General features: G+C 34.7%; 2 protein-coding genes across 2 annotated transcripts; one reads left to right on the forward strand and one right to left on the reverse strand.

The window, feature by feature from the left end:
- Positions 1-409: 409 nt before the first annotated feature.
- LOC117909657 (stigma-specific STIG1-like protein 1) lies at positions 410-995 on the reverse strand. Its single transcript, XM_034823752.1, has one exon. It carries the CDS (start codon positions 978-980, stop codon positions 534-536), a length of 447 nt encoding a protein of 148 aa, XP_034679643.1. The 5' UTR covers positions 981-995; the 3' UTR covers positions 410-533.
- Positions 996-9,418: 8,423 nt separating this feature from the next.
- Positions 9,419-11,193, forward strand: LOC117908662 (cytochrome b561 and DOMON domain-containing protein At2g04850-like). The gene is made up of 3 exons (XM_034822327.1): positions 9,419-10,166; positions 10,234-10,488; positions 10,566-11,193. Exons 1-3 carry the CDS (start codon positions 9,486-9,488, stop codon positions 10,977-10,979), a joined length of 1,350 nt encoding a protein of 449 aa, XP_034678218.1. The 5' UTR covers positions 9,419-9,485; the 3' UTR covers positions 10,980-11,193.
- The last annotated feature ends 1 nt before the right edge of the window (position 11,194 follows it).

Genomic DNA, 11,194 nt, shown 5'->3' on the forward strand with positions numbered 1-11,194 from the left:
AATTATAGTGCTTTCACATGGAAATTTTTTATTTTTTTTAAAAAAAAAGGATTTAATGTAAAAAAATAAACTCATTTTTTGAAAAAAAAAATTCAATACAAAAAAAATTGATATAAAAATGAACTCTTTTTTAAAAAGACAGTTTAATATAACAATAAAATAAGTGTTTGAATGTATTATATTTAAAAAAATATCCCAACATATTTTTATTCTATGCTTGGTTTCAAAAAATCCAAAGTAGGAAAAAAATATTAAAGAAAATAAATTTTTTTCATATTTAATTTTATTATGTAAAATAAGAAATTATTTAAATATAATTAAAATTAGTTAAAAATCTTTTTAAATTATTTAATTTTTACAAAAACTCTAAACATGGCCTTGGACTCAAATGCAGAAGCGAATATACATATAAAGTCAAATGATTTTTTTCTCTCTCTCTTCACCATTATCAAATCAAAGAACCAATGAAATTGTACATTGGATAAACCAAAAGAAAAATAAATAAATAAATAATAAAATAAAAAGACTCTAGCCTAAGCATAGTTGCAAAGGCCAAAAACACAGAACCCCCCAGTGTTGCACCGATTGTTACATCCACCACAATGCCTCTTGCTCACAGACGGATTCACACACTTCCCTTTGCAGCAAATGTAGCCATACTTGCACTTCCTCCCACACTTGCCACAATTTTGTCTGTCACCTGACAAGTTAACACACTTCTTCTTGCAGCAATGGCTTCCTGGACTTCCCTTAAGGCGGCAAATCTTTGGAAACTTGTTGCAGGTTAACCCATGAGTACTGCTCTTCTTGCCAAGCAACAACCGCCCGCCGGCAGAGTCGGAAGATCTAACGACCAAATCATCATCATCATCATCATCATACTCTTGGGCATCGCCAGAAGCATCATGTTCATCATGATCTTCTTCTTCCTCTTTGTTCACAGTAGGTGAAGATGCAGTGTTGCTATGCACCAGTGCCATGAGAAGAACAAGCACTATAAACACCTGTAGGAGCTTCATTGAGAGAGAGAGAGAGAGAGAGAGAGAGAGAGAGAGAGAGAAGGAGGGAGGGAGGGAGGAGGTTGTTTGATATATTTTCTACGTGAAGGGGGTTTTATAGAGGAGGAGAGAGCAACAATTTGGTAGTTTTGATGTAGACTTTTGCCTTTTTGCCGCTTTTTGCTGTGAGTGGAGTGGTCTAAATTCAACAACTTACTCTATGCAAGTCGTCAACCGAGTTAGGCACTTCTCTAACCTAAATTTCTGACCATGCATTAAACAATTTGGATTAGGACTCCCATATATAGTGCATGGTGAGATGGTGTATTTATATTCTCTCTTTATTGCTATTGCTATTGCTATTGTAGGGGACAAAAGTTAGCCAATCAATAAGGGATTAACATGTGAACTGAAAATTATATGTGACATTACTTAAAACCCAATAAACAATGTATAGTTTTGTGGCCTGAGGAGAGGAGACAAGCACAAGTTTTAGGCCATGTTTGCTTCAACAGAAAATGGGTGGGAAAGAAAACAAGGACAAAAAGTAAGAAAAAAAAGTGAAAAAAAAAATTAAAATCAATAAATTATTTTATATGCTCTTTAAAACTCATTTTACTTATTATTCCTCTACCATATGAAGATTAAATAATTTAAGAATATATAAATTTCTAACTAATCTTAATTATATTTTATTTTTTGTTTTATTTTATATATTGAAACCAATAGGAAAAAATTATTTTTCTTAACATCTTTTTTCTTTTCTTAATACTTTTTGTGAACCAAACATCTTAGGGTTTCTTACAAGACATGTGAAAAATGTTAAACATGCATCACTCTAATTTTTAATTAATTAATTCTATAGTTAATTACTTGTAAATTGCAGTCAAAGAAGAGAAGTACAGAACCAGTAAGGATTGATCTTTTGACAACAAAATTAATATAAGGGAATTGAAAGAATTTGACTTCCAATTAATAAATGATCACCTGATTAATCAGAAGTTTAATTAATAGTGGCCCTCAATGTGATCTAGAAGTGGAAATCTGGGGGAGTTGGTGGGCTTATTTCTCTACTCACATGGGATTAGTGGGTCAACCAAATCCAACTTGGGTGGGCTCCATTGGAATGAGGAGTCAACCCAAGTTTGTTATTTCCAATTCTAGTTCAACCCTTGTGGGTTACTAAATTCTAGTTTGAATTAATTTTGGTCTAAAGGGAGCAAGACTTGGGAAGGGGGTCTCAAATTCTGATTACAATAACCAATGATATGGTAATAATAGTTTAAGATGACTTGGGAGTTAAGTTGTATAACCCAAGAATGGGTTGAATCTGGCCAAACTTCCTATACTACAAGTGAAATCAAGTTGGGACAAGGCACCTAAATTTCATTTATTTAATATAATGAAGCACATGCTATTGAAAATACAAACCAACATTTCTATGTTGGAATCTGCCCCAACATATATTATTGCACCCTTTAATGTATGATGCATGTCTTATGCCAAAGCTTTTGGTTATTTGGTTACAGAAAATATTAAGGAAATAAAAAAATTGTGAAGGAAAATGATTTTTTTATATTTGATTATCTGATGAAAAATATAAAAGAAAATCAAATATAATTAAAACTAATTAAAAACTTATATATTTTAAAATTATTTAATTTTTATATCGTTGAGTTAAAATAACTAAAATGAATTTGAAGTAACAAATAAAAATAATTTATCTATTTTTAATATTTTTTTCCTAATTCACTTTTTCTTTCATTCTATTTTTATTTTATTTTATTGTATTTTCTTTCTTTTACACTTTCCCTCAAATTTTATGGGAATCAAACATAGCTTTTATGTTTGATTCCTGGAAAAATTGTAGGAAAATGCGAAAGAAAAAAAGTAGAGAGAAAAAATAGAGGGAAAGAAAAAGTGAAGCAAAATAAAAAATATATTCAAAATCAATAAACTATTTTTAAATGCTTATTCAAATTCATTTAACCTATTTTTCTTTATTATATAAAAATTAAATAAATTTAAAATATATAAAATTTTAATTAATTTTATTATATTTGATTTTCTTTCATGTTTTTCATAATTAACCAAATATTAAAAAACTATTTTTCTTAGCATTTCTTTTTCTTGTTTTTAATACTTTTTAGGAATCAAATATAACCTTATTAATTGTATATTTGGATATACTTTTTATTTTTATTTTAAAAATAATAAATATTAGTAATTTTTATATAAGATACAATAAGAATTTTTAAAGACACAAGATACAAAATGTTCTATTTTTATAAAAAAAAATTTAAAAATAAGATTCAATCCGGCATTAAGCATTACAAATACATATAATGACTAATTAATACAAATTTTAGGGTGTGTTTGGTTCATTTTTTTTAATTTAAGATTAATGAAAATCACATTTTAAAATTTGAATATAATTGTAAGTAAAGAAATAAAAGTAAGTTGTCAATCTCCCTTTTATTTTCACTCTAATGATGGGAAATAGGGAGAAGAAAAAATCTCGAATTTGAGAAAATCTCGTATCAATGGAGATTCCACTTCATGTTTGCCTATGGAATGACAAAGCAAAAATAGACCAATCTTTTTTTTTTTTTTCTTTTCTCCTGTATTTTTAAAAAGGATCCACTTTTGTGAAGACCACTTTAACTACTCGTCTAAGTTAACATTAATTCCCAAGATTAGCAAAGGCTATACAAAAATAAAATTTGATGTGAATTTCAAATTTTCAATTTTATTAAGACTTGTTTGGATCTGGTTTTAAGAATAGTGTTCTATGCGTCAGAACAAAAAATACAAAAATATGTTCCATAATAAAAAAATTATTTTCTACTTTCTGTTCTTAAGAATAAAAAATAGGGTATTTTCAAAAAATATCTTTTAGTTGTTTTCTGTTATTTTTACTTGTTTTTTAAGAGTTGTTTTAAAAAATAATTATATAAACATATAAAATGATTAAAAATAAAACATTAAATATAAAAATCATTTTTAAAATATTAAAACATGTTAAAAATATTTTAGGTTTCCAAATACACTTTTATTCTACAAATATTAGAGAACAATTTTCAAAAATTACTCCCAAAAACTATTTTTCATTATTTTATTTTCGAAAATGGTTATCAAACATTTAATTATCCATGAAACAATTGAAATATAAAAATTAAGGTTATGTTTGAAACTATACTTTTCAATAATAGTTTTTTGTTTTTTGGGATAAAAAAATACTTTTGGTTTTTAATTGTTTCTACAACAAGGTTTTAAGGCATTTTTTGAAAGCATATTTTAATTGTTCTAAAAAATAATTGTATGAATATAGAATTGTGGACCCCGCATTTCGGTTCATGCGTTTCCCACTCGATGGCGAGCTCGATTTTTATCTTGAAAAATGATTTTATTGATTAGGAAAAATGACTCGGAACCGCCACTTATTTTTGTTTTATTTTTAAAAGGGTAAACAAAATAAGAAAGAAAAACCCTAAGTGTGACTCCTTATTTTGGAAAAGGCGGTCTGCGAAAAACCGGATCGGGTTCGGGGGTCAGGTTACTTATCGGGAAGGTACGGTAAAGACCGTAGCACCCTTTTAAGTCCCTAAAGTCGGGGTCTCTACTAATAAAATAAAGCTGATGTGGCAATTGACGAGTAAATCAATGAATATCCTGAATGATCATGCACACATAAAAGTCGAGACATGCATAGACAACGATTAGAGGAAAATGGGTACATACCTAGGCAACGAGCCACCATGCGCTATCAATAGAGAGGGTTAGAGAGGGTTAGTGCACAATTTAGGAATAATCGCATGTATGTTAGAGAGTAGGGTAAATCAAACATGTATGATAATCAAAGCAAACAATCAATCAATCAATCATAAAGTTACATATATCGGGCTCCCACCAAAACCCATTTATTTTGCATGAATTAATATCACAAATTCCATTATTCCGGAATTATGAAAAAAAAAACATTCATGCCTATTAAAATCAAGAGGAGCAGAAGATTACGGGCGGAAATGGATCCGGCGAATCGCGAGTGTCTGACGAGCCAAGCTGTCCGGGGAATCTGAATTGTCGGCTGCAGATGCTCTCCGGGTAAGCGCTATCAGAAGATCCGGATATGTCTGACCGGGGAAATTGAATCGTCATCCTCTCTCATCCGGTGTCAGGCGCCGGATGTGAAATATCCGGAGAAAGTAGAAAGTCGGTCGGACAACATTCCGGATGTGAGATATCCGGAGAAGGTTGAACGTCGACCGGACAGAATTCCGGATGTGAGATATCCGGAGAAAGTGGAACGTCGGCCAGACAGAATTCCGGATGTGAGATATCCAGAGAAGGTTGAACGTCGGCCGGACAGAATTCTTCCCCGGGTGGAATGAGCTATGCCGCGTCGCAAGGGGGGTCGTCTGCGTGTGCAAGGGAGAGAGAGACACGTGACATTTTTTAGGGAGGATCCCACAGGCAGGTGAAAGTTTAGAGAGAGAAACGAGTTTGGTGGTATGGTTAAATGGGTGTACACATGGGTATGGTAGAACATGGTTATGAGTAGCATGAAGGATGAGTATGAGTTGTATGGATATGGAGGCTTGGGTGAGTGGTTTTAATGGGTATGTGAAGGAGTGAAGGATAGCATGCACCCGTGAGACTCCATGTAAGTGAGGGAGTGGGATGGAGAATGAATGAAAGGAAAATGGGTGTGGTGGAGGATGCTTGATTCCTGCAAGCTTGAGTGAGGAAATGGGTATGGCTGACACGAACAGTGAAGAAGGCGTAGGCATGTGGTAACCGTGTTATTCAACATGAGAACATGAAGCCTTTGCTTGGACAAGCTAAACTGGATCGAACTAACAAGCTCTTTCCCTGCTCTCCGCAACTCCGCCTGGGCCTCTCCTCACAGCTTCAGCTTGCTTCTTCAAACCTCTAATGTCTCCACCATTTTCTCTGTAGCATTGCCGTCCAAGAAAGGATCTCCTCTTTTCAAATATCTCCAGCCAAACACCAGGAAAACTGGAATGCTCTCCTCCTCTTACTCTGCAAAATATACCCAGGCAGTTTGCTACTTTGCTTCACCCTCAAGCTAACGAATCTCCTCTCCAGAAAATGCCAAGAATAGAGGGAAAAAGCGAAGAAAAAGAAAAAGAAAAAAAAAAAAAAAAAGAACAGAGCAATGTATAAGGGGAGATAATACCACGAAAACCATGCTCTGCGTCACGAAGACCAAAAGAGCTTTCAAAAGAGCCTGGTGGGAGGATCTCAATGAACTTAACACACAAACACAAAATATATCCAACATGCAGCTCATACGGGAGAAAACAAAGATCAAATAAACAAAAGTCAGAAACAGGTTTGCCTCCTTAGGTAATCAAAGCAATCATCTGAATATCAGTAAGAAACGTAAGGTGATCCTCAAAAATAAGATAAGATAAAGTAAGAGATAATCAAACCTGACTGATTCTTCTCCTACCTCTCTAAAAAAATGCTTTCCCCCTTACTCCCCTTTGTTTTCCCTCCAGTCGTTCCCCCCTTCCTTTCTTTTTTCGTGTCTTCCTTTGCAAGCCACTCTTCTGCCCTTCTATTCACCGGTCAGCAAGCATGGCTTGCCCAACCACTCTCCCTGCTGCTACACGCCTACTGCAGCCGGCATCAAGCCCTCAGCTTCATGGCTGCCCGTCCTATCTGGCCGGGATTCATGGTAAAAGAAGGGGGGGGGGGTCCCCCCTCACACTTCAAAAGAATAACCAAACTCCACTCTAACAGCCCAAAAGCTCTTCTGAATATCCTCCAACAGGTGTCTCCACCCCACTGCATTTCCAACCCACTACCTGATTCACTGACCATCCAACCAGGAAGCAGCATCTGGCTCTTTAAAAGCCCTCCACTTGGCAAGAAGTGTGACCTGCAGTAAATGAAAAAAAAACAAGCCCCATATGGGGGTCTACAAGAATATAATAAAAATAAATAAAACACTTTAGAAAAAAGTTATTTTTAAAAGATATTTAGAAATATATAAAAAAAAAAAACAAGTTGAAAACATTTCAAATTACCAAAAAGATTTTTATTCCAAAAAATATAAGAGAATTGTATTTGAAAATTATTCTTAAAACTATTTTTGAAAATTTTGTCAAATAACCCTAAGTTTTTCAAAAATATAAATCTCCATTTAATCATATTTTTTTAAACTTGTTTTTCAAAACTATTCTTTACTATTTTAACTTAAAAACGGTTTTTAAAAACAAATTTAAAAAAATATGGTCAAATGAGCCCATATTTTCTTTTTGTTTTTAAAAATTGCTTTAAACAACTTTTACTTATTTTTTTTTAAAATTATTTTTTATTTCACTTTATTTTTAAAAATTATTTCTAGAGAATAATAGTCAAATAATGTTAGAAAATTTAAAAAATAATTTTCTATTTTTAAAAATAATTTTTCTTTTATTTTTAAAAGCCTGTGAAAATAACTTCTACTTGTTCTTTAAAAATTATTATTTATTTCACTTTATTTTAAAAAATTATTTCGATATAACAACAGGCAAACAATGTTAGAAAATTTTAAAAACGGTTTTCTATTTTTAAATCACATGGCCATACATGCTCATAATTTTCCCAAACTTTCTATACCCCTTCCAAATAAATGAGAAAAAAAAATTCTTTTTATGATATTTTCCCCTCTTTTCTTTTTTATTTTCATATTCTCTCGTATTATTCAAATTTATATATATTCTTGGGCTTTGTTTTAAATCGTTTTCTTTGCTCACCATTTTCTGAACTCAAATATAACCTAAAAGCTTGCACCCTCTTCCATGCATTTGGGATTCGGTCAAATTTTGAGGGAAGTACATGGGAGCATATGCATGATACAAACAAACCCAAAAATAATAATAATAATAAACAAATAAATAAAAATCTGACAATTTAGGCTGGTGGGGGGTCTGCAACGTTCATTTTGTGCTCCAAAAGATGTGAAGCACTTTCAAAAGATGATGCCTCTCAAATATGCCTGGAGCCTGGTGCCGTGCGTTCGGACACCCATCCAAGCTTAATGGGAATACTATAAAGAGAAAAAAAGGAGAAAGTTAAAGTAGTGTCAAGAATATAGCATGTTATAGCAAAGCAAAGCAAATGTATAGAGGATTTCTTCCTTTGCTGGGTAAACTGGTAAAGCACAAAACGTGAGACACGACTCCTTCAAACTTATCAATCACCCCTTTATTGCTGTTTGCTTACCATCTTTGGCAAGCCAAGCAGGGGTGCTGGCAGCCGACATCGCATGTCCATATGTTGTACATCACGGATTCAACGACTAACCAAAAATAGATACTTCTATGTAAGAATATGAACTCATCTTCTATCCCGTTGACATCATGGTGTAATAATGTTGCTCTTAAGTTCAGAAATGAATTACTCAAATATTGAAATATTTAATCTATCCTTGGTTTTCAAAGATAAGGGTTAAAACCCAATTAAAAAAATGGTATCAGTGTTAAATGTCATGGGTTAATTTCACGAGAATGTCATATTGAAGGAGGAATTGTTAGTGTAATAATGACACTCTTAAATCTTAAAATGAGTCATCCGAATGATAGTGATCGAATGTTAGAAAATGATTAATTTATCATCAATGGATATCAATTGATTTTTAGATGAGATCGTCAAAGTCTAATAAAAAATTTTGTTCGTGGACATTGCCATAAATTTTTTTACGGCATATTTTAACATATCCCATACATTTTGATGACCATTTTTTTTCCTACAATATAAGGTACAAGAATGATTCACTAATGTTGGGCACAATCAAAATTAAAGCAATTGCATCAAGGCATTTTCTTTTGAGGCAATTCATGACTTTTGTGGCCCCTCCTTCCCTGCTTTCTTCATCAAGCCTGGACCAACCCTGCGGCTTTAACTCGATCGTCTTATAGCCTCGGGTTTGTTCCTAGGTTTCTTCTCTAATAAAACAATATATTAATTCACGAAGGCTCTGTCCTCATTTTGAAGGCTGCGTTTGGATTTTAAAAAAATATGAAAAATAAAAAATGATTAAAATTAGTTTAAAATTTATATATATTTTAAATTATTTAATTTTTATATAGGTGGGAAGAAATATGTTAAATGAATTTGAAAAAATTTATATATAAATAATTTTATTTATTTATATTACCACACATTTTCCCTCAAATTTTTAACAACCAAACAAATGGATTAGGATGTATAAGGGATGAGTGTGGAGCCAAAAGGGCAATGGGTTTCTTTCCGAAAGCGCTGTGCAAGTAGGGACCGGGGAGAAGTAGAGGTGGGTGAGGTGATCGACCAAATAAAGAAAAGAATCCAAGTATGGAACAGACAATATGGATAACTTGCACTAAACTCCAGTGAATATGCATGGCATAAAATAAAGTTCCACTTGTAATAAAACCAACTATTCTTCTAACTGTCCTGAGCCTTGGAAGAGATCAGACACACGGAGAGCTGTCGAACATGTACTCTTCTAATTGTCTTAAGCCTCTACTCATCTTCCCAATATTGGCTACTCTCTGCCTCCTCTCCACCACCACCTCCACTGCCCAACCCAGCACCCAATGCAGTGAGCGATTCGAATTGATGATCACCAATGGAAATGGAAGAAACAAGCCAAAATGCCAGAAGTTGACAACTCTAAAGGCTGAATTCGGTTGGACTATTCTTAAGAATAAGTCCATCGATATCTTCTTCGGCGCAAGGCTGGATAACGACGAGGGGTGGCTGGCCTGGGGTGTGAACCCTGAGAAGAGGCCACAGATGGTCGGGACAAGAGCCATCATAGGCATTAAGAGCCAAAATGGGAGCCTAATGGTGAACACTTACAACATCACTAGTGGCACTAAGCTCGGCTGCCAGTTGCTTCCGTCCGAGCTTCATGATGATAATGATGTGTTGTTTAGTAACAGGAAAATCTTCATCAACCAAACAGACTTCGTGGTAATATCTGCAACAGTAACTCTCCCTTCTGAATACAACATTACGGACCTCCATCATGTGTGGCAAGTTGGGGATAAGGTCGATGGGAACGAGCCCAAGATGCACCCGACCACCCTCCAGAACGTTGATAGTACCGAGACCATAAACTTGAACACCGGGGAAGGCCACAGCGTCGGACAGCACCGGCGTCACCTAAGAACGGTAAGATTTTTTGAAGTAATTGGGTAGTTTGATCAGATGAGCTTTTACATTTTTGAGCACTCTACAGGTTCATGGGATTCTGAACATTGTGGGGTGGGGGACTCTGCTACCCATGGGCGTGATCGTGGCGAGGTACTTCAGGAAATTTCCATTTAAAAACACATACTGGTTCTTAGCTCATATCTACATACAAATTATTGGGTACACTCTGGGCACAATCGGGTGGGCCATTGGCCTGGTGCTGGGACACTCCTCCAGATACTACACCTTCCGCATTCATCGAATCCTCGCAATATTCATATTCACCTTCACAAGCTTACAAGTAAGTATCAGTTTGTAGTCATTTTTTGGGGGTTTGATTATGAAATGATGACAGAATGTGGATACTGTTGTTTTTAGATGTTGGCGTTGAGATTGAAGCCGGAGACAAAGGATGAATATAGGAAGTACTGGGACATGTACCACCACTTCCTGGGGTACTCGCTTCTGGCCTTGATATCTGTAAATATATTTCAGGGGATTGCCATCTTGAAGCCTGACAAAACCTGGAAATGGGTGTACATTGGAGTGCTTGGGGCTTTGGCTTCCATCACTTTAGTCTTTGAGATCTGTACTTGGGTAAAATTCCTAAAGCAGAAGAAAAAGGACAAGGATACCGCCAAACAACAAGCTGGTGCGCCAGGTGGCGGAGGAGCCCTTACTGGCGGAGGAGGCCCTCCTGGCGGAGGAGCCCCTACTGGCGGAGGAGCTCCTACTGGCGGAGGAGCTCCCCATGGTGACCTACTATCCCCTGATGGAGGACCGGCTCTATAAAGAGAAGTATGTAATTGAAGGACTAGGATGGAGAGGGTAGAGCGAAGTGGGTTTTGCAATTGAATTGAAACAGGCAGGAAGTGTAGGGATAATAACTCCAAAGGAAGATTCTGTGCCATTCAGGAGTGCCCTACCCTACCTTTCAAATTTTCAATTGTTGAATTTAAAAATAATTTTTGGTTATTAATTTATTTAATTATGATTGGTTTTTGAAT

Source organism: Vitis riparia, chromosome 19, assembly GCF_004353265.1.
Source record: "Vitis riparia cultivar Riparia Gloire de Montpellier isolate 1030 chromosome 19, EGFV_Vit.rip_1.0, whole genome shotgun sequence".
NCBI lineage: Eukaryota > Viridiplantae > Streptophyta > Magnoliopsida > Vitales > Vitaceae > Vitis > Vitis riparia.

Excerpts from the sequence above, each read along its gene's own strand:
- LOC117909657 (XM_034823752.1), bottom strand. The coding sequence starts at position 980 with ATGGCACTGGTGCATAGCAACACTGCATCTTCACCTACTGTGAACAAA.
- LOC117908662 (XM_034822327.1), top strand. The coding sequence starts at position 9,486 with ATGTACTCTTCTAATTGTCTTAAGCCTCTACTCATCTTCCCAATATTG. Across the intron at positions 10,167-10,233 it reads ACCGGCGTCACCTAAGAACG|GTTCATGGGATTCTGAACAT; the intron begins GTAAGATTTTTT and ends AGCACTCTACAG. Across the intron at positions 10,489-10,565 it reads TCACCTTCACAAGCTTACAA|ATGTTGGCGTTGAGATTGAA; the intron begins GTAAGTATCAGT and ends TGTTGTTTTTAG.